Source organism: Andrographis paniculata, unplaced genomic scaffold (genome assembly GCF_009805555.1).
Source record: "Andrographis paniculata isolate CXL003 unplaced genomic scaffold, ASM980555v1 Contig19END, whole genome shotgun sequence".
NCBI classification, from domain to species: Eukaryota; Viridiplantae; Streptophyta; class Magnoliopsida; order Lamiales; family Acanthaceae; genus Andrographis; species Andrographis paniculata.
The window spans coordinates 871464-893161 of record NW_026137479.1 but is presented as its reverse complement, the minus strand read 5'-3'; the positions used below and the strand labels follow the sequence as shown (position 1 = coordinate 893161).

General features: G+C 40.1%; 5 protein-coding genes and 1 pseudogene across 12 annotated transcripts; 3 read left to right on the top strand and 3 right to left on the bottom strand.

Moving 5' to 3' along the window:
- Positions 1-158: 158 nt before the first annotated feature.
- Positions 159-2926, bottom strand: LOC127242865 (probable leucine-rich repeat receptor-like protein kinase At1g68400). Its single transcript, XM_051262578.1, has 2 exons — positions 1711-2926; positions 159-1623 (listed from the first exon to the last, which is right to left on the bottom strand). The coding sequence occupies exons 1-2, from the start codon at positions 2924-2926 to the stop codon at positions 1028-1030; spliced, it is 1812 nt and encodes a 603-aa protein (XP_051118535.1). The 3' UTR covers positions 159-1027.
- Positions 2849-5711, bottom strand: LOC127242875 (ubiquitin-conjugating enzyme E2 5-like). 5 transcript variants are annotated; one of them, XM_051262592.1, is made up of 8 exons: positions 5500-5711; positions 4974-5035; positions 4778-4896; positions 4440-4554; positions 4258-4310; positions 3904-4032; positions 3657-3816; positions 2849-2970 (listed from the first exon to the last, which is right to left on the bottom strand). In XM_051262592.1, exons 2-7 carry the CDS (start codon positions 5015-5017, stop codon positions 3674-3676), a joined length of 603 nt encoding a protein of 200 aa, XP_051118549.1. In that variant the 5' UTR covers positions 5018-5035; positions 5500-5711; the 3' UTR covers positions 2849-2970; positions 3657-3673. The 5 variants fall into 5 exon arrangements, with proteins under 5 accessions (XP_051118549.1, XP_051118558.1, XP_051118543.1 ...); XM_051262601.1 differs by lacking the exon at positions 2849-2970 and having other exon boundaries at positions 3317-3816; positions 4974-5019; XM_051262586.1 differs by lacking the exon at positions 2849-2970 and having other exon boundaries at positions 3317-3816; positions 5500-5709.
- A 1673-nt stretch (positions 5712-7384) lies between these two features.
- Positions 7385-9584, top strand: LOC127244506 (WAT1-related protein At4g15540-like). Of its 4 annotated transcripts, none has more exons than XM_051265048.1 (7): positions 7386-7697; positions 7809-7874; positions 8005-8118; positions 8217-8469; positions 8798-8956; positions 9043-9194; positions 9269-9583. In XM_051265048.1, exons 1-7 carry the CDS (start codon positions 7489-7491, stop codon positions 9441-9443), a joined length of 1128 nt encoding a protein of 375 aa, XP_051121005.1. In that variant the 5' UTR covers positions 7386-7488; the 3' UTR covers positions 9444-9583. The 4 variants fall into 4 exon arrangements, with proteins under 4 accessions (XP_051121006.1, XP_051121007.1, XP_051121005.1 ...); XM_051265051.1 differs by having other exon boundaries at positions 7633-7697; positions 7947-8118; positions 9269-9584; XM_051265049.1 differs by lacking the exon at positions 8005-8118 and having other exon boundaries at positions 7385-7697; positions 9269-9584.
- Positions 9585-10574: 990 nt separating this feature from the next.
- Positions 10575-12825, top strand: LOC127244505 (WAT1-related protein At3g28050-like). The gene is made up of 7 exons (XM_051265047.1): positions 10575-10888; positions 11066-11131; positions 11210-11323; positions 11718-11955; positions 12028-12186; positions 12265-12416; positions 12483-12825. The coding sequence occupies exons 1-7, from the start codon at positions 10614-10616 to the stop codon at positions 12655-12657; spliced, it is 1179 nt and encodes a 392-aa protein (XP_051121004.1). The 5' UTR covers positions 10575-10613; the 3' UTR covers positions 12658-12825.
- Positions 12826-12908: 83 nt separating this feature from the next.
- On the bottom strand, positions 12909-14820 carry LOC127242305 (xyloglucan O-acetyltransferase 4-like; annotated as a pseudogene).
- Positions 14821-20921: 6101 nt separating this feature from the next.
- Positions 20922-21625, top strand: LOC127244504 (uncharacterized). The gene has a single exon (XM_051265046.1). It carries the CDS (start codon positions 20955-20957, stop codon positions 21375-21377), a length of 423 nt encoding a protein of 140 aa, XP_051121003.1. The 5' UTR covers positions 20922-20954; the 3' UTR covers positions 21378-21625.
- Positions 21626-21698: the final 73 nt, after the last annotated feature.

Here is a 21698-nt window from a genome sequence, read left to right as displayed (position 1 = left end):
TTTGTTTTTGAAGAAGAAAAGCTCTAAAAATTAAATAGAGCTGATGATAGATATATGGAAATTGGACAACAGACACAGTCACAGAGCAAGCAATCTTTGGATTGGATTGACGCACACGCGCTGCTTCAGCGCGTGCTTCGAACGGTCAACATTCACCGCCTCCTCGCCTTATCATGTGGTGATTAAATCTGGGCCGTAAATTAACCTTTTACGTGGTCGGTCGAGATTCGATTACCATTAGTCCAGTACTATAATTTGTTTTCTTTCCCTATAAAACCAATTATTTCCAAATTTTTAAAAATCTTAATTAATGTATTAACCTAACGATTTTGAAAACTCCTCCACTAATTCGGGAATTTTTTATTTATTTTTTTCAAATTTCAAATTTTGAAGTTTAAATTTTAATGTAATTATCGTTTTGGTTAACGCCTTGGTTCACACTTAACTCCTCTCCTTATATATAGGGTTGGAAATTCCAAGCGTAACAAAAACGGCGTCGTCTTAATCTTCAATACAAAGGCAATTTAATGAAAAGCAAAAGCATCGGTTGTGTGCAAAAAGGACAAGAAGACAATACTACAACAAAGTAGTAGGTCATTACAAAGAAATGATCCAACCCAAGCTATTTAATTGTGCCATTATTTTGTGACAAACCACAAATTGTTCAACTTCCACCATAAATACACTTGACCATATACCTCTGGCATTATTAAGGGGAGAAAAAAAGATTATCAAAAGAAAGAATAAAAAAACCATAATAATTAATGGTGTAGAAAATTGACATTTTGGAAATTTTGTTCAGCCCCACCAAATAAAACAACTGCAGCCGACTTGTCCATTTTTAAGATTGCTATTACAGCACTCGTTGGGGACATGACAACTCCCAACGGCAGGTATTACATACTAGTTGCACAATTTTCTGCTTGTCCTTATCAATATAAAATCTGCAACTTAGGATTTATTAAACTTCATATCATATTTTAGGAATATAAAATCATTGAAGAATAGGTGTAACACTATATTGACCTCAAATATAGAATTTTCCGGTGGCCTTCGCCTCCGCGACGAACGACGAAGTGATCGATAGTTCAGAGACGACGTCGACAGACAGGTCGTACTCGTCCTCGTCATTGTCCCTTATGGCGGCAATTGCAGCCGCCACTTCTTTCATGTCCGGCCTTGCTTCCGGCCGCTTGTCGACGCATTTGATGGCTACTTGTAATGCATTGACCATCCTCTCCTCGCTCACGCCTTCGCGCAACAAGCTCCGGTCAAAAACCTCCACCGTCCATTCTTCGCGAACCACGGCTAGAACCCAACTCGCGAGATCTAACCCTTCATTCAGAACTGTTCGACCTGTCAGAAGTTCAAGAAGAATTACCCCAAACGCATAGGTATCCGCCTTGAATATTGCATTGGCATCGCAGTTCTCGGCAAGCATTAGTCCATACTCGCTGATGCGTGGTTCCATTTTCGCGTCGAGCAAAATGTTGGAGGATTTAAGGTTGCCATGAGGGATGTTGTCCGAATGCAGTTCATCGTGCATGAAGGCTAAGGCATTAGCAACTGTGGCCGCAGCTGAAATCCGGCTGCTCCAGCCGAATGGCGGTTTTGTAGGATCATCTGTTTTGTAGATTGGAGGATGAGTTTTCGAATCAAATGTGCAGATTATAGTAAGTATTAAGTAGGAGTAATTACCAATTACTGTACCGTGGGAATGTATGTGTCTGAAAAGGCTTCCATTGTCCTGATATTCATAGACGAGAAGCTTCTCCTCTCTTGAGCTGTAGAATGCAATGGCTGGCAGCACGTCGCGATGCTTCACTTGACTCAGCCGCCGCATTCTCTGCCTGAAGTCGCCACTCGATATTGGCCAGTCTTTGATCCTCTTTACGGCAAGCACAACACCATTGCAGACAACCTTGTACACGCTACCATGATTACCTCTTCCAAGCAGCTCGGCCGGTGCCTTGAGCAGGTCTTCGAATCTCAGTCCATTCTCTTCCGGACTAACGAGAACAGTGAGTGATACAGAGGCCGGTCCGCTTTCAGCCGAAAAGTCCGTTTTGCTCGCGTCTCCTGCCTTCAATTCGACAGTGGAGAAACTGCTGTCGTCGACTGCAGCTACCTTGTTGTCGACTTCGGAACTTTCTTCCTTCCGAGGAATCCTTTTGCAGAAACAAAAAAGGGCAACGAGCACAACGGCTAAACCGATCAAGGCATACCCAGCAAACATGAGAATCTGATTTCTAGAAACGCCACCATTGCTTCCAGTTTTCACCGGCGCAGGATCCGAATACTTGGACACTACCATCCATGTGCAATTGCCAAGCAATGGCGCGCCACATAAACCAGGATTATGAATGAAGCTACTCATCTTGAATCGATTTGCCCCTGCCGGAATCAGCCCACTTAAATTGTTAGACGAAACATTAAACTCCGCCAATGTGGAAAAATCGGAGTAAGGGATGGGGCCAGATAGTCGATTGCTCTGTGCCCTAAACACGGTCAGGTCTCCTGGGAGCTGATCAGGCAAAGCACCAGAGAACTGGTTGTGGGATATATCAAGAACTTTGAGATTCGTCAGCTGGGAAATAGACTCCGGGACGATCCCCGAAATTTGGTTCCGTTCGATCAGCAAATGAGAGAGCAAGGAGCAGTTTGCAATATCTTCAAGGTTCTCCACCCGAATGATGTTTCCGGAAATGTTGACAACCAGAAGGGAGGCGGACAGAGACCGATCATTGCACAGAAACCTCGCATCGAGAACTCCTGAGAAGTTGAAACCACCGAGCGAGATTTCCTTCACACGACGGTGCTGGTTATCACAAGTGATGCCCTTCCACCTGCCCTGGCAGGGGTATGAGGATATATTCCAGCCGGGAACAGGATTGGGGACGCCATTGCCGTTGGAGAGTTTGGCCATGAACTCAAGCAGCCTCTTTTGAACATGTTCTTCATCGGATTTCGCTGAGATGACAAGAAAAGGTAAAATCAGGCACAACCAGATGTAAATCAGCTTCATGCTAAAAGTTGGAACCAGCAAATAAGAACAAACTCCCAAAGTTCAGGGAATCATGGCAATGGGTTTATGGCGAAGTTTGCAATGAGGACTTGTATCAGTGTAGGCAAGAAGACAAAGTCCTATAAATTCTAGTACATGCCGGCCCCTGGATGCATCAATCGACGTCACTTTCGGTTGAATGATTCATGAATTTTCTAATCCGAAAATCTGAGAAATATGACAGCTACCTGGATATAGAAACATAAGCACACAAGACAAATAACCTGAAGCCACATATAATTCTAGTACATATTTAATACTTACCAACATTCTTTTTATTGATATGGTCAAACTAAACATACAAAATAACATAAAGCACACTTACATTCTTATGTCCATCCGAGGTAAGACTCTACCTTTAGGTCGAATGCATTTCTTCCCATTCAATTAGAATCGACAAACCATTGGCCAGTAATAATATCGGCCAGGTTCTTTGCATACTACATGCTTTTGTTGTTTTACTACACTAATATAGAGAAGGGAACAATAAAACTAAGATACGGATCTCACAATGCCTAGTCCTCTATAGCTTCTAATTTTTACACACAAGTAAACAAACATTTGAAATACAATGAAGAAGTAAATGGATGACCATTGGTTTGTTGCTGCCTATGGATCAGCACGTCCAGCAACTTCATCTTCGCTGTCACTCCGACCGTCACTATAAGCTTCGCCATTGCTTGCTTCATCATCACTTTCATCTGTTACATTATTATCAACATGTTCCTTTTTTGCGTAGCGCTCACAATACTCTGTAAAAAGAGATAAGGTGTAAAAGTCTACATAAGTAACGATTTGATTTTGAATGTCAATTGTACATAGAAGGGAAATCAAGTCACCTCGAACTTTTTGGTCATATTGAGCCTTATCCTTCATCATAAGTGATGCGGCATCACCATTCAGCGGGTCAGATGCATTTGGATAGAGTAGAAGTTGAGGGAGGAAAACTTCAAACACGTTTAATAGATCTGCAAGTAAATATACCCTCGTCAAAGCAGTGCTGGACAGGGCTATACATCCGTGTTTAATCACATTTAAAGTCATCTAACTCATCTCCAAACAAAGGGAATGATTATATAAATAATTGTGACACTGTTCTTGCATATTCAATATGACACAAAATGAAAAAGTAGCTCTGTCTTTGACATAATGTTTTCCTTATATGATGTGAACAATGTCTGCAAGATTCTTACCAAACATCGGACTCCATGACTGGTTAATGACATCCAGGCATACAGAACCAGACCTACAATCCACGGACATAATTTGATAAGCAAGAATGATATTACTGCACGGGAAGTATACACAGAAAATTTATCTAAGGGAATTTGAATCCAGTTTCTAGTCACTGATGGCAGTTGCCTGTGGAACTTACAGCTCATCAACATTCGGGTGGAATATCTTGTTGATAAAACCAATGGAGGGAGACTTGTACGGATATGCATCCGGAAGTTCAACACGGACTTTCCAAACTCCACCTTCGTAAGGACCTGCAAAAAATGAATCTCTAGAAAATGTATAACAGGAACATCGTGCTATTGCAGTTTAAAAGTAATCGAGCAGAAGGATACAGTAGGATTGCCTCAAAGAGCATTGATAGACGTGAATATCTAGAAAATGTATAACAGGTCCACTTAGACAGGAACAATTGATGTTATTCATGAACATATATGTATTAAACGCAAGTGCAGCAGAATAAGTTACTTCACATACAATAGAGAGAGGCAACAGAGAAAGCTTCGATAACATTACTTTCTTTTGGACCGTGAAATTCGACGTTGAACTCATTGATGCCGTCGTTTATCGTCTCCACAGTGTAGTCGCTCATCATTCTACAAACATGAAAATTAAAGTGAGAATCCACTCAGTCTCTAAACAATTATGCAGACAAATTAGCAAATATGCTTACAGTTTCATCACGTCCATGTCTCGCCTCTTGCTGGGAGAAGACATTTCTGAGAAAGAGAAAACCTAGAGATGTTCAAAGTAATTGCAAGGTCAACAATATATTTCACTAAAAGAATCGACGAAGCACTGGAATTTACTGAGCAACTATCTCAAGCATACAATGTAGTCTCATCAGTCATCTATTGCTAATAACCGAGTATTGTATATTCTTTATCTATTGTTTGTTTGTTTGCTTGTTTGTTTAGTTTTTCTTTGTATCTTTTCCCCTTTCCTCCTGTCTATTTTGCAAGAAAAAATTGATTAATTTCAAACGGAAATACAAACAAAATCCAACTGAATTCGCAATAAAAATCTATCCATCCATCCATCCATCCATGGGAATTCGGCAGGTTCCAGCAACAGCAGATTCAGGAATTTGGAAAAATTCACATCGCCATTAGAGATATCGCAGTATATTTCAATATCCACAGAATATCAACAAACCCCAAACCTTCTATCGTTACAACGCCACAGAGATCAACACTCACCAAATGAGAAAGTTATGCAGAGAACAGATCAAGGTCCCGTCTCCAGCACTCAAACGAATTGCGAATCCGAGATGAAGAAGAAAGACGAAGAAAAAGGAGAGAGCACACAGATTAATAATCTGATCGGAAAAAACGAATTGAGCAAGAAAAAGAAGAGAAAGATAATGGAGAATGGATGGAAAGGTGTCAACACGTTGTGGCGACTTGTACTCTGGGCGTTGCCAAGATTTTGCCCTCTCGGTGGCACGTGCTTGGGGCGGTGCGAGAAACAGAGAGTCACGTGGCCTCGTCGCATTGTTTTGTGTGTGGTAAAAAACGTGAAAGGGCTGCCTGGCGGGGCTGCCGGGTTTACCTCTTCTCCTCTCGATTTTACTTTTACTGTTTTACCCACTTTCTAGTTTCTTCCCCACGCGCCTGTTGTTTTTTTTACTGTTACCATTTGACTTCATTTCTTTGCGAAAATTACTCGTCGCTCGCACGACTGGATTCTTGGAATCAATCCCGTTGGGTGTGGAGCTGCCTGCAGAGTGCAGAGTACGAGGCTGTCCCCAATTATCGTTTCAATTTGGATCCTTTTATAATTGGGCTTTTAATTTTTAAAATATTGGATAGGCCCGTATATTACGGCCCATTTAGAATAGTATAGTTGGGCCGAGCAGTTAGAGGTATTTGTAATTTGACAATATGATTAGGAAGTATGATTAATTAATACATGCATTTTAATAATCAGTATAATATGATACTATAATTTTTTTTCAATGATATGGAAATCTGCATCTAAAATACACATTAGATAAGATAAGTTATGAGCTGAGACATTGGGACTTGAACCTAGGAGCATGCCACGGCTACAACTCCAAACCCCACACTATCCAACCTAATTGCCCTTTGGGTGGGGTTGTACTGTATTTAATCACCTCCACTTCACACACACGACTTTTGTGCCTCCAATAATTTTAATCGGTAATACCAACTGTTGTTTATTTATTATTATTATTATTATTATTATTATAGTTTTTACCTTTGTTTGTGGTTGGGTAGGCTCATAGGGATTGGTGAATTTTCAATTAGCTATTGTTAGGACGTGGAATGATATGATTCCTTTTTTAATATTATTATCATAGAAAAATGATTCGATTTGAACTGTACTTAATTATCAATATCGATGGGAGCTTTATTTGGATATAATAATTGTAAACAGAATATAAATAACAATATATATATACATATTTCAATAAATCTGGCATGTTCAGTTTTGCCTTCAATAATTTTTTAAATTTTTCGTAATCATTACGTTCAATTATTATTTTATTTAAATATATAATATTTATTTTAAAACTATTTGCTACTATGGTCTATGGTTGCTACAAATATCACTGATGATTCTTTCTTGACTTTTGAATTGAAGTGTCATAAATTTCTAGGTCTATATTACACAAACGCATATATGCAGAGATGTTTCTTTACATTTTAAACCTCAATTTTATACTCTTTAAACTTTGTGTTTTTTTAAAAAATACATATATTTATATTTACAAAATATTTTATTATATATTATTTTAATACCCAATACAAATAAAAAATTTCAAACTCTATAAAAGAAATACATACTATCCATCTCTTTTCTTAAATTATGTGTCTTTTATAAAGCAATTGATCATATTATATTTGTATTATAATCGCGTTATTGTATGTTATATCATTGCTAATGTACGCATGTATGTACGCACGTCCGCATTTATTATTATTGTTATTTTTTATTTTAAATTGTTATTGAAAAGAATGAGGATTTATTTAAGTTATATTTTGAGATTCATTTGAATTATTCGAGAAATAATATTTCGTCGGTATCAAAATTTTTATTTTAATTTAAAACCAACATGTAAGTGGGTGGAAAATTCTGGTTGGAAGAACACACCCACACTGGTTATTCATTCGTTTTATATCTTCTCGAGGAAGACAATAGTGAGCTGAGGCCAAAGGGCTACAATGGCGTCCGGAGGAGGCGGTAGGTTCCTCTACCTGAGACGGGAGGTGGTTCCGTTCGTGGCGACGGTGGCGGCGGAGTGCAGCAATGTGAGCGTCACCATATTCTACAAAGCGGCGGTGGTGAAAGGCTTGAGCTACCACGTCTACATGCCGTACTCCTACGCCATTTCTGCACTCCTCACTCTCCCGCTCGCCTACTTCTGCCACAGGTACGTCCTCCAGTGCACGCTTACCACGTTGTATTCGTCTCCTACCTCATTGCAGCGCAACTGGATTTCAATTTTTTATTCTCCAATCCAATTCAATGGTAACTACGGCAGGAATCAGCCGCTTCCTCCCTTCACAATCGGTGTATTCTGCAGATTTTGTCTTCTCGGAGTCATCGGGTATGCTCTTTACAGCACTACCCTAAACCTAATCAATCGCCAAATTAATTGTGGAAGTAATCTCTTTGTCAGAATCTAGCTATGGATGTGTATTCTGTGATTTATACTATCATCATCCATCGCCGCGCAGGTTTGTGCAGCAATCGTGTGGGTACAAAGGGATTGAACTAAGCAACCCCACCCTGTCTTCTGCCATGAGCAATCTCAATCCTGCAACCACCTTCTTCCTCGCCATTCTCTTAAGGCCTCTTAATTTTTTCAAATTAATTGTCTCTCTGCGCTTGATCTGTTCTCCAGAATATCTAATTAACTTTCGGCGATGATAAATATAATCAAAATCAGGATGGAAAAGGTGAAAGTGAGGAGCGTGAGCAGCCAGGCCAAGATCATAGGCACACTGGTCTCTATCACGGGTGCCCTAGTTGTGGTGCTCTATGAAGGCCCCCTGTTGATCAGCAGCACGCACCTGCCAGACCTGGCGAGATTATTCCCCGAAGCTTCGACGACTTCCTCGCAGTCGCAGGCCAATTGGATCATCGGAGGCAGTCTCCTGGCAGCTGGCTTTGTTCTCCTCTCCATTTGGGACATTCTCCAGGTAAACCTCAATCCATTCACAATCCTCTATATACACCTGCAATCCTACATCATAGTATTTTGTAAAGTTTGAATTAATATATTGTCATTCATAAATTAAAATCATGTTCTTCTGCACAAGGTTAGCATACAAATATATTAACCATATATAGTAAGTAGTAACATCTCTCAAACTCAAAGTAGAATCATTATAGATATATCAACTTGTATGCAGTGACTCTGTGACCGTAATATCAAGCAGGGTCAATAGATTGATTAGCAAAATAAAAATCTCTAAACAAGTAAAAATGTTGTAAACCTCCTAAGACTATTTAGATACACGTTTGCAGGCTAAATTTGTGAAGGATTATCCAGCTGAATTCATACTAGTTTTCTGGTACAATTTATCCTCCTTTATGGTGTCCTTGCCGGTGGGATTCATCGGGAAGCCTGATTTAAGTGCCTGGAAACTTTCCTTCGACGTCAAACTGTTAGCAATCTTGTATGCAGTAAGAAGCCCTCTGCATACTCTTAATTCATTTTGTCATTGCATCCTGAAATTCGATATGATTCTTGTGTTTCCTAATTAACTCAGGGAATAATGGGGACAGGCTTCGGCACCCTGCTTCATGCGTGGGGATTGCGCGTCAAAGGTCCCGTTTATGTAGCAATGTTCAAGCCATTGTCCATTGCTATTGCAGCCATCCTCGGCGTCATTTTTCTAGGCGACAACCTCTACCTAGGATGGTAAGTTTGCATTGCCCAAACTCTTGTCTGCATTAACGTGTGGATGTATAACTATACAGGCAATGTCTGTGCAGTGTTGTTGGATCAATCGTTATATCAATAGGGTTCTACACGGTTATGTGGGGGAAAATTAAAGAAGACATGATTGGCAGCAGTGAAGAATGCACTGGAGAATCATCATCATCATCATCCTCTTGTGATGGAAAGGTCCCTTTGTTAATTAATGCAGCAAATGTGCAGATACTTTGATGCAACTTGTAGAAACCAATCAGCCAAGAATACATGTCTAAATTTATTTTCGAATCAAGAAGGTGAAATTCTATAGAATCTCCCAGAAGTGCAATCGATTTTGTTTATTAATTTATATGAATTTTGATAAATTGAATTAGACTATTTATTGATTTATTTGAATTTTATTAGAATTTATAAATTTGTGAATTAAGTATTTTTTTATTAATTTACATTATTTCAATATATTTGAGATCAAGAAGGTGAACACTGTACTTTATTATAGAGGGCACTCGAAACAAGAGATGTATTAATTTCTCTTGAAGCATATAGTTCAAATATCTACTTAGGTGTGTTTGTTTGGGTTTTCATTTGAATTTAGATTGAAATTTGAATAATAAAATAATTTTTAGTATAATATAAAAAAGTAAGTGTTTTTTTTTTTAAAAAAAATTGATATACAGTGAAAATTATGAAAAATTTACCAAACATACACACCCTAAATATCGAATAATTAGGACAAATTGCTTTCGATTTGCTGATAAATCTAATTAGTTAGTTAATTCAATAAGGCAATTACAATAAACGCCAATGGTTAATTAAAAAACTCAGGTAATCACTATCAGAGTGATGTAACCTTGGCCTCACCGTCGCACACGCTACCGCATCCACTAATTTCATATAAAATTATTAGTAATACTCATTCCTAGTCTAAAAAAGTATCTTATTGGGAGTTGACATATATAAAAAATAGAATGTAAATGATTAAAATACTCTTATTTTTTGAATTATTTTAAAGAGTATGTTAGAGTAATAATTAGGGATATTACGAAAAAGTAGAAATAATTTTTTTATAAAGTGGGAACCACCGCTATTAAATAAAGAAACAAGACAATTGTTTTGGGACGGATGAAAATGAAAAAACAACACAAATCTTTTGGGAGAATGGGTATTATTTTATGTGGTCCGGACGTTTGATTGTACAAAAATATTTCCACAAAAATTATTTCAATGTATTTAGTACGCATCGAGGCAGCGCGATGGTTAACAATTGATTTATTACGTTGCATTTAAAACATCTCCATAAAACCATTGTCCAAAATTTGTAACATAAATGAAATCAACGATGGATATTCAGTCAACGTCGAGACTACCCACACTCACTCCACAGCTGTACATATATATATATTTATGTTAATGAAGCGTAGCGTGTGCCAGCAACGCGAAGCTCGAAGTGCGGGGAGAGTGAAAGGGAAGGAAATGGCTAGAGGAGGAGATCCGCGCCGGTACTGTTACAGAGAAGCGCTACCATTCGCGGCGATGGTGGCCATGGAGTGTACCAACGTCGGCCTCAACACTCTCTTCAAGCTCGCCACGCGCCATGGCATGAGTCGCCATGTTTTCCTCGTCTACGCCTACGGTGTCGCCGCTTTCGTGCTGCTTCCATCCCCTTTCTTTTCCCGCAGGTCCTTTCACTTCTCAATTTGGTTGAATTTAGAATTGAATACTGAATAGGAATCGTATTATCCACAGACATATGTATTTTGGTTATTTTGTTGCTTCATCTCTTTCGATCATTTGGATGTATTGGAATAGCATCTCCAGTGAGTGTATGGTAAATCGATTAGAATGAATTATGGCAGATCACCGCTGCTGCCTTCGCTGAATTCGCGCATTCTGCTCAAGATATTTCTCCTCGGAGCCGTCGGGTGAGCAATTGCATTAATTTTAGGTTTATATACGCGACCGGAGATTGAATTAGTTGAATTGACGATGGGATTTTGAAGGTACTCATCGCAGATAATGGGGTACACAGGAATCGATTACGCTTCTCCGACGCTTGCATCCGCCATGAGCAACCTGGCTCCGGCATTTACTTTCGTTCTCGCCATCGTTTTCAGGTCCTTCGACTTTACCTTTTCTTTTCGCTTTCGTAATTAATTGAATCAGCTGCCGTCATTTTTTTTGTTCCTTTATCCTAAATTCGTCATGTTGCGTCTTGCTCATCTTGCACTCCCATAGCTTTATATGGCTAATGCGTCGAATAGAAGCAACCACTAGTGATGGGACCGTATGTGATAAACCCACGTAATCTAATGCGTATGCTTTGAACAGAATTTTACCCTTTTCCTTGTGCCTAATGATTTCGTGGATCGTCCATCCACACATCTTGACTCTGAAATTTTGAAATACGATGATGAATTTAGGAAATTGCCAGTGGCTGTAGTTTGGACTAATAGAACAGTCCCAAATTTTGTGTTGAAAGATTTCTATTGGGAATATATATGTGGGCAGGATGGAAAGGGTAGCTTTGTCAAGCCGAAGCAGCCAGGCTAAAATTCTTGGCACCACTGTTTCTATATTGGGAGCTCTTGTCATGACACTTTATCAAGGTCCAAGCATTAATGCAGCTCACTCGCCTGTTGTTTCATTGCATCGTCAATCGCTTCATTCATCCCAAACAAACTGGATGATCGGCAGCCTATTTCTGTCAGTTGAATATTTTCTTGTTCCTGTGTGGTACATTTTACAGGTAATAAGAATCACAAGCCATGATTAATGGTTGATTGCATGTGCTTGTTCTCATTTCGGAGTTGCCCTGCAGACACAAATTATGAAGGAGTATCCAGCAGAACTGACCGTAGTCTTCTTCTACACATCGTTCGTGAGCATCATAGCTGCTGTTGCCGGGGTTTTCATGGAACCAAAATCCAGCCAATGGATCATCAAACCCAATGTTGCTCTGGCTTCTATGTTATGTTCGGTGAGCGGTTACCGTTTGACCGACGAGTGTTCATCCATTGCCCTGAATCTGATTATCATATTTGAACATTATCATTAGGGAGTGCTCGGGTGTTGTGTGAACAATGTCGTTCACACATGGGCCTTACACCTCAGAGGACCTGTCTATGTTGCGATGTTCAAGCCTCTTTCAATCGCCATAGCTGCAGCCATGGGCGTAGCTGTCCTGGGGGATACTCTGTATCTTGGAAGGTAATATGTCACATTGCAGAATAAGTTTCGACCGGCAAACAATCGCTAATATCGACTGTTTTGCAGCATCATTGGAGCGACGATCATAGCCGTTGGATTCTACACAGTGATATGGGGAAAAGCTAAAGAGGAGTTCGGTGAATACGACGCCAGAGCATGCGCCGGGGACTTGGAGTCTTCCACTGCCAAAAAGCATCCTTTGCTACAAAGCTATAACTCCCAAGTTCCCACCAAGTGGTGATGATTAATTAAGACAACCATGTGTAGGTAAATTATCTCTACCCAAACATATTATTACTATATATATATATGTATATACGAGAATAATAGAAAGAAATACTGCATATGTCTAAGTAACTGTATATTCTTGTTCCTGTCTTGTTGTAATAATTTTAAGATATATATCCAGTTTGTTTTCGGTCATGATCCCATGGATTGAATGGAATCTAGCAAATGAGTTAGAAAGTTAACTTTCTACTCCAAAGGTCCAAATTAGAGACGTCTCTTAATGAGCTCAAAGAGGAGCTGATTCCAGACATCAATGGGGCCTGGGAGGCACCAATGGATGCAGTCACTGTATCCCTTCATCCAACGGTTCCCCCACTACAGCCCCGGATGCCCGTCGGCCCTCATCCACATCATTCCCGTTACATCAAAAACTTCAAACTCATGCCCCTGCCCCTGCCCGCTTTCCTCCCCGGCCCCCCTCGCAACCTCGATCTCCTCCACCTGAATTTGCCGGTAATCCCAATCCGTCCCCTCCTCCTCCTTCACGGCGTCCCGTTCCAACGGCCTCGTCCTGCCGCAGCCTCCGCCACTGTTCCACGTCCCGTTCTCGAAATGCGACGGGGAATACGTCCTCACAAAAGCTCTAATCTTCTTGCAACTCCTGCACTCGTTGATTTCCCTGAACGCCGCCCTGATCGCCGGACCCGGCCCCAGGGCCGACACGTTTGGCGCCTGGCAGTAAACGCAGCCGATTAGGTTCCCTCCTTCGTACAGATAGCTCTGCCGGAAAAACCAGTGTGCGTCGGAGAAAATCGCGTAGTCGATCGTAGGCAGCTTCTCCGACCAGGTGGGGTCGACTTTGTCGAGATGCAAGTCCTAGCCGCCGCTGGCGGTGCCGTTGATTAGTCGTTCACTGGCGGCGACGAGGAATTGCGACCAGAGTGCTATTAGGGTGAAATTATGATGCGGAAATTGCCAGTTTGTGACTCTGTCCTCGGAATCTTTCTCCATTGGTTTTGGAATTTCTTCCTGCAACACATCATTATTTTTATTAGGAAAAACCGACCATCGTCAAGATTCAAATAATGTTTTTTTTTTTTTTCTCATTTGTTTATTTATTTTCATTTGAATGGCTATCCATGCAAGCTCTCATTTTTAATCCTAAAAAGCTTCAAATCACGATAAGCAATAATTAAGTGTGAGGGAATAATAATTGAAGCAATTAAATGAAGGGATTAGGACACCTTACCCACAATCAATCATATCTACAAGCAGGAGAATCATAAAAAGACGTGCTTTTTTATTTTTCTAAGGATAATTTTTTGGGGCTAAATTTGCATAAGATTCCAATTATGTCGCTTTAATCAGTAGCATACTGACAAACAGGTGAAAAGTAGCAGGTGATTCTTAGGCTGCATCCTGTCCGTTGGTTCAACACCATCAATGGTGACGATTCATCAGGATTCTGAGCTCCACGGACTCCCTCAGGAATCACCTACAAGCCGTGCTGGCATCGTACCAAAACTACTTCAATTTTCTTTTCTCTAAAAACACGGTTAACCGATAAACGGCTGGAAAATTCAGGAACGAGATGCCTCGAAAGTGTTGGTCAAAATGCCGCATTCAACAATAGCCACATTCTTCAAGATCGATGTTTTTCGAATGCAATTAAATTCAGTGGACTAACCGTGGACAGCAGACACACAAGTGATTCCATTTGGTTCCTGGCAAGCGAATCGCCAATAAAAGCCATAGTCTTCCCTCGAAGAGTGTGGAGGAACGATGCAGAGCTGAAGCGGGGGATTTCACATTGGTCAGGCTTCCATCTCCAGTGAAGGAATTCTGTATCCTTTCTTCCATGGAGGAAACAGTTCCTCAAGAACGGGATAGTTTTGCAGCTGTGGTTGGTGTAGAGAGAACCCCTTGAATCCCGAATCCATTGCCCTTTGAATAAGTTACAGGTTTCACTGTCTGCACAAGAATGAAACTTAGAGTGTGATTGTGAATGGAGCTGAATATCGAAATTAATAGACGATGAAAATTAATTAATGTACAGTAAGAATATATGCGTGTACGTACCTTTCTTTTTAGGGTTAGTAGTAATAGTAGTATTGGTTTGAATATTGTTGGTGTATATCTCCTGCTCCTGCTCCTGCGTGGTGATATTGATGGAGTGTGTTCAAGCGTAACTTGGATTTAGCGGTCTAGCCGACCCGAAATTAAAGCGAAAAAGGACTGTTTCAATTGGCAAGGTTTCTTTTGAGTTTATCCTAATTAATAACAAATAGGCTCTGGGTTTAGGGTATTTTGAAGTGCTTATAAATAGACAGCTATGGTTTTTAGTCGGATGACATAATTGTAAATCTCTGAATCAGTATAATAAAATCTCTCCGGTTCCTGCCCGTGGACGTAGGTTGACACACCGTCACCAAACCACGTAAAATCTCTGTGTTCTTTATTTGATTTCTTTCTCGTTTTCTCATAACAAGTGGTATCAGAGCCATATCTCATTGATTGAAGATGTTTTCGTATAAGTTTGATCTGGAGAAGTTTAATGGGTCGAATGACTTCACACTCTAGAAGGTCAAGATGAGGGCACTTCTGATTCAACAAGGAAGTGCGGCTGCTTTGGAGGGAGAAGACAAGTTTCCTAAAGACACGAAGGAGGAGGTACATAAGGAGATTTTGACAAGGGCTCATTCTGCGATTTTGCTATCAGTCACTGATGGGGTCTTACGGAAGGTTGTAGATCAGACAACGGATTTTGGGTTATGGAATAAACTGTGTGAGAAGTACCAAAACAACTCTCTCACGAACAGGCTATATCAGAAGCAACATCTTTACACCCTCCGGATGTCCGAAAGTACTCAGGTAAATGATCATCTTGATACCTTTAACCGTATTATTCTTGATCTTCAAGAAGTTGAGGTTAAAGTAGATGATGAAGATCAAACCCTAATTTTATTGTGTTCACTACCTGGTTTATATGAGAATTTTGTAGATACTATGCTATATGGTAGAACTACAATTTCTGTTAATGATGTGAAAGATGCCCTTATGTCCAAAGAATTGAAAAGAAATGTTTCTTTGGAAGAGGGTTCTGGTTCAGGTCTGTTTGCAGGTAGGGGAAGACCACAGGAGAGGGGTAACGGGAATGGGAGGTCGCGTTCAAAATCAAAATCTTCTAGCAAAGTTAAATGTTATCTTTGCAAGGAGAAAAGACACGTTAAAAGGGATTGTCCACAGAAGAAGGGAAATACAAAGATTGATTCTAGTAACAATGGCAGCAATGCTGTTGTGGTACAAGACAGTTCTGATGATGGGGACTTTGGTGAAGTTCTGACAGCGTGTAGTGCTAGTACTGCTAATTCTTGGATTATGGATACCGGTGCTTCTCTCCATATGACGTTCTCTCGTGATCTACTCACTTCTTTTAAGGAGTGGAATGGAACGGTGAAGTTAGGTGATTATGGGGTTCTAGCCATAAAAGGGAGCAGGATAGTACAGATAAAATTGCATGACGGTACTGTCAGGAAATTTGACTGTTGGTATGTTCCTGAACTCAGAAAGAATTTGATTTCTCTTGGCACCTTAGCCAAGAATGGTTTAAAATATCATGGTGAAGGTGAGTGGGTGAAAGTCCTGAAATGTGCTATGGTAATGATGAAGGGAAAACTGCAACATGGAATTTATTTTTTCAGGGCAGTTCAGTGATGGGAACTGCGGCGGTATCCCAATCCTTGGATAAACATGATGAGAGGACAAATTTGTGGCACCGTCGATTAGGTCATATGAGTGAGCTAGGGTTGTCTGTGTTGAGCAAACAGGGTTTATTTGGTGGGGATGTGATAGGTAAAATTCAATTCTGTGAGGCTTATATGAAAGGGAAGCAACGCAGGATGAGGTTTAGTACCGGTCATCACACTTCAAAAGAAATTCTGGAGTATGTTCATTCAAATCTATGGGGTCCTTCTCCGGTGAAATCGCAGGGCGAGTGTTCTTCACTTTCATAGATGATTATTCGAGAAAAGTCTGGTTGTACTTTCTGAAGACTAAAGATGAGGTGTTTGGGAAGTTCAAGGAGTGGAAAGCATGGTTGAAAAACGGACGGGTAAACAGGTCAAGACTCTAAGAACTGATAATGGGTTGGAGTTTTGCAACGCTCCATTTGATGATTTCTGCAAGAAAGAAGGTATAGTGAGGCACCGCACTGTACGACACACACCACAACAAAATGGAGTTGCAGAGCGAATGAACCAAACCCTCATGGCGTGTGCTAGGTGTATGCGCATATTTGCTGGCTTATCTAAGCAATTCTGGGTTGAAGCAGTAAACACTGCTAGCTATCTAGTTAATAGATCTCCATCAACTACAATTGACTTAAAGACTCTTCAAGAGGTATAGTCCGGTAAACCCTCTGATTACTCTAATCTAAGAATATTTGGATGCCCTGCATACGCTCATGTGAATGATGGTAAGCTGGAGCCGAGGGCGGTAAAATGCATATTTCTAGGGTATGTAACAGGAGTAAAAGGATATCGACTGTGGTTTACAGAAGGTAAAAATTCTGGTAAATTTCTTATTAGCAGAGATGTAACCATTGATGGATCTTCTATGCTTGATCAGAGTAGAGGTTGTGAAAGTATTGCAGGTACAAAAGATTGTGGTGTTAACCAGAGGGTGGAGTTTGAGACTCTTGACAGAGTTGTGTTAGAGGAAGAGCAAAAGGATAATACTATTGATCAATCCGATCAACCAGATCAGTCAAAACATCAAGGGAAACCGATTGAGGGGGAAGCTGATGACGCTGGTACTGGGGTTGAAGATTCCATAGCAGCAAGAAAGGGAAAGAGAAATATTCAGAAACCAGCTAGGTTTGCAGGATGTGTCAATACATGTGACATGAATTATATGGCTTATGCACTGGCGGTTGGTGATGATCTTGGCTCTGATGAGCCAAAGACATATAAAGAAGCTGTGGCGAGTAAATATGCAGAAACCTGGATTATGGCAATGAATGAAGAGATGCAGTCTCTTGAAAAGAACAAGACTTGGGATCTTGTTGCACTACCAAAAGGGGCGAAGCCAGTGGGATGCAAGTGAGTCTTTAAAAGAAAAGAGGGAATTCCTAGTGTTGAACCTGCTAGTTTCAAGGCGAGACTGGTGGCAAAAGGGTTTTCACAGAAGGAAGGAATCGATTACCATGAAATTTTTTCTCCTGTGGTGAAACACAAAACTATTCGGGTTCTTTTGGCAATGGTGGGTGCTTTTGATCTGGAGCTGGAGCAGCTTGATGTAAAAACAGCATTCCTTCATGGTAATCTAGAAGAATAGATTTACATGTCTCAACCGGAGGGGTTCTACAGTTCCAAAGGGGACCAGGTATGCTTGTTAAAGAAATCTCTGTATAGCTTGAAGCAGTCTCCGAGACAATGGTACAAGAAATTTGACTCATTCATGGTGTCTAATAGTTATACTCGTAATCAGTTTGATAACCGTGTTTACTCGAAGAAAGTTTATACTGATTCCTTTGTGTATCTGCTGTTGCATGTGGATGATATGTTAATTGCAGATAAAAACATGACTGTAATTAATGACTTGAAGGCTCTACTAAAGGGTGAGTTTGAGATGAAGGATTTGGGTGCAGCAAAGAAAATACTTGGTATGAAAATCTGGCGTGATAGAGAAGCAAGACGGCTATGGGTTTCTCAAGAAAAGTATATTGACAAAGTTTTGCAGGCATTTTCTGTTGATCAGTCCAAACCGGTAAGTACCCCTTTGGCGGCACACTTTAAACTTGATCGAAGCACTATACCGGCTACAGATGAAGAGGTTAGTTACATGAAGACGGTTCCATATTCAAGTGCAATTGGAAGTCTTATGTATGCGATGGTATGTACGAGACCGGATCTCGTTTATGCGGTTAGTGTGGTGAGCAGGTTTATGGCTAATCCGGGTAAAGCTCACTGGGGAGCTATAAAGTGGATCTTGCGATATTTGAAATGAGTGTATGATATTTGTCTGGTATATGATGATAAAGGCCATGATGATGGTCTTGTTGGCTATGCAGACTCTGATTACGGGGGTGACTTGGTGAAATGAAGATCACTAACTTGTTTGATCTTCACTCTGTTTGGATGTGCAGTCAGTTGGAAGTCTACTTTACAACCTATGGTTGCCCTGTCGACAACTGAGGCGGAATACATGTCAATGACTCAAGGTATTAAGGAGGGTATCTGGTTACATGGTCTGGTGCAGAGTTTGGGTCTGAAGTTGGAGAAACCGGTGTTATTCTGTGATAGTCAAAGTGCTTTGAGTTTGACTAAAAATTCAGTGTATCGCGAGAGAACCAAACATATTGATGTAAGGTTGAATTTTATCCGTGATGTTCTGGAGGAAGACAAGTTTTCTATTCAGAAGATAACTACAGAACACAATCCAGCTGATATGTTGACAAAAGCGCTACCGACGGAGAAGTTTGAGCACTGCTTGAACTTGGTGAATATTCGCAGAAGGTAAAGCCCTCTCGGGGCATCTGGCAGGAAGGAGAAGACTGAGAGATACTGACGAACCTTTGGCGGTTGGAGAAACTCCAAGTCAAGGTGGAGATTGTTGAAACGTGACTTGGATTTAGCGGTCTACCCGACCCGAAACCAAAGCGAAAGGGCTGTTTCAATTGGCAGGGTTCCTTTTAGGCTTATCCTAATTAATTACCAATAGGCTTTGGGTTTAGGGTGTTTTGGGTGCTTATAAATAGACAGTTATGGTTCTTAGTCGGATAACATAATTGTAAATCTCTATAATAAATTCTCTCCGATTCCTGCCTGTGAACGTAGGTTGACACACCGTCATCGAACAACGTAAAATTTATGTGTTTTTTATTTTATTTCTTTCTCATTTTCTAGTGTGTGTTTTTTATTTTCTTTCTTTCTCATTTTCTAGTGTTTGGTGGGGAAGTTGTAGAGATGGATGCAGAAAAGAAGGATTAGAGCTATGCAGGTTGTATAGAAGAAAAGAGGAGCTGGACTACTGCCCAAGAAGCGTTGCTGCTGAAACTGAAACTGAAATGGAAATCTTTCTTTCTTGATGAAAGGGGTCTGGTTTTTGCCAGATTTCATGCTCCCAAACAAGGAAGTCAAATAATCGTCAGCAAGTTTTGTGGCGTAACTAAGGAGAAATTAAGAAATAGAGAAGTTAAATGCACTTTACAATAGATAGATTTGCAGTAGGCTTTGTTCATATCTACATTACTTTTCATGATTGATTTTGATAATAATAATAATAGCATTCAAATTAAAATATAATTATTTGATATAATATATAGAGAGATGATATTTTAATATTTTAATTTTCAGTATAATATAAATAAATATATTTAGTTTTAGCCTAACTGGAGCACTCGTTCCCATTCATTTAAAATTTCTTCCATGCCAGTTCACACACTAGCGTTAGGTAATCTAACATGCATGCCCACTAAGCTCTAAGATTCCCTTATTTCCACATTTAGAAACCAAGAATAAAAAGATCCGATTAAGTCTAACAGCCTCCATCCGCGTGTTTGCACGTGCTCTGCTCTCATTTTAGAGACCAAGAAGATCATACAAAACTTGGCGGTGGCCTTGTGCTACACCCCCGGCCCACTGAAAACATCAATCAGTTCGATCTTTGCATCACATTAATTCAATCTCCCTGTCTAAAACCACTTTACAGAAATGACAAGTTGTAATATTTGATTGTTTGAATGAAGAACACCTTCCACATCAACAACATGTCAGTTTTTAATTTTCTCTGTTACCGGGCCTGCATTATTCTTTACCCTTGGTTTTATTGATGTGGACAAATGACATATATATTTACAGTATTTGCTTAATAAAGGCAGCCACTTAATGCATAAATTTGAAGTGTGAGATTTGCGAGGAGAAACTTCCATTGCGATTATGGGAGGGTGTCAACTTAGCTTGACTAGTAAGTGTGCAGCACCATTTTCCATTGCTTATCTACCAACATAACCTACCTGCATGTAATCAATGGAAGCACACCAGTAAAAAATACAAAAAAAAAATAGAACAATTTTTTTATTAAATAAGAAAATAAAAATATTTTTAATAATTTTTTTTTAAAAAAGTGTGACAAATTTACATGTAAAATGAAGTACTATTAAATATCAGTAGAAAAATTATTCAATACAAAACAGTACTAGTTTGCTTTAAAAAGGTCCAGGCCCAATTTATGTGAGAAAATGGGCCAAATGTGAAGATAAAAGCGCGTGAGTTAGAAAATGCGAGAATTCGCCGCTTAGGAAGATAAGCCATGGACTCCATTGAAGACATCTTCGAGTCTTCTTTAAAATTGGAAGAAACTCACTTCAAAGAAGGATACGACGAGGGCTACGCGGACGGCCTTGCCTCGGGGAAGGAAGAGGGGCACCAAGTCGGCCTTAAAACTGGATTCGAAGTCGGGGAGGAGTTAGGGTTTTACAGAGGATGCGTCGATGTATGGAACTCTGCGTTTCGGGTCGACCCCAATTTTGCGTCGGCCAGAATTCAGAAGGCGATCAAGCAGATGGAAGATTTGCTGCAGAAATACCCGATTTCTGAGCCGGAAAACGAGTCGGTCACTGATATAATGGATTCTTTGAGGCTTAAGTTTAGAGCAGTTTGTGCCAGTATGAATGTGAAGATGGAGTACAATGGATACCCCAAAGCATCCGATTCTGGAAATATTTCATTCTGATGTTTACTTTTCGTTGCTCCGGGTGCAAGGTGTTCGACGATTGTCCTGAGAAAGGAATCTTGTTTATTATGGTTGATAGACAGAAAAGTACACAGATTCCCAGTTTATTTTCTGCTGATTACAAAACTTTTCTGTTCTGGTGTTACGCTGTAGTAATCTCTGTACTGTATCTCCATTGAGAAGGATTTTAATAAGCTCTGAAGAACCAGCCTTTCAATTTTGAATAAATTTGTTAATTATTCTTATTACATCTATTCTATCGGTAACTAGTATGGGCTTCCAATGTTTTGTCCTGGGGTTTTTAACGGGCCGGGTTTTCTT

Coding starts and splice junctions, on each gene's coding strand:
- LOC127242865 (XM_051262578.1), bottom strand. CDS start 2,926: ATGGCCAAACTCTCCAACGGCAATGGCGTCCCCAATCCTGTTCCCGGC. Junction 1,624..1,710: donor CAGACACATACATTCCCACG/GTACAGTAATTG, acceptor TCTACAAAACAG/ATGATCCTACAAAACCGCCA.
- LOC127242875 (XM_051262592.1), bottom strand. CDS start 5,017: ATGTCTTCTCCCAGCAAGAGGCGAGACATGGACGTGATGAAACT. Junction 4,311..4,439: donor CACCCGAATGTTGATGAGCT/GTAAGTTCCACA, acceptor CGTGGATTGTAG/GTCTGGTTCTGTATGCCTGG. Junction 4,033..4,257: donor GTCATGGAGTCCGATGTTTG/GTAAGAATCTTG, acceptor ATTTACTTGCAG/ATCTATTAAACGTGTTTGAA.
- LOC127244506 (XM_051265048.1), top strand. CDS start 7,489: ATGGCGTCCGGAGGAGGCGGTAGGTTCCTCTACCTGAGACGGGAGGTG. Junction 8,470..8,797: donor CCATTTGGGACATTCTCCAG/GTAAACCTCAAT, acceptor ACACGTTTGCAG/GCTAAATTTGTGAAGGATTA. Junction 9,195..9,268: donor GACAACCTCTACCTAGGATG/GTAAGTTTGCAT, acceptor ATGTCTGTGCAG/TGTTGTTGGATCAATCGTTA.
- LOC127244505 (XM_051265047.1), top strand. CDS start 10,614: ATGTTAATGAAGCGTAGCGTGTGCCAGCAACGCGAAGCTCGAAGTGCG. Junction 10,889..11,065: donor TCCCCTTTCTTTTCCCGCAG/GTCCTTTCACTT, acceptor GAATTATGGCAG/ATCACCGCTGCTGCCTTCGC. Junction 11,324..11,717: donor GTTCTCGCCATCGTTTTCAG/GTCCTTCGACTT, acceptor ATATGTGGGCAG/GATGGAAAGGGTAGCTTTGT.
- LOC127244504 (XM_051265046.1), top strand. CDS start 20,955: ATGGACTCCATTGAAGACATCTTCGAGTCTTCTTTAAAATTGGAAGAA.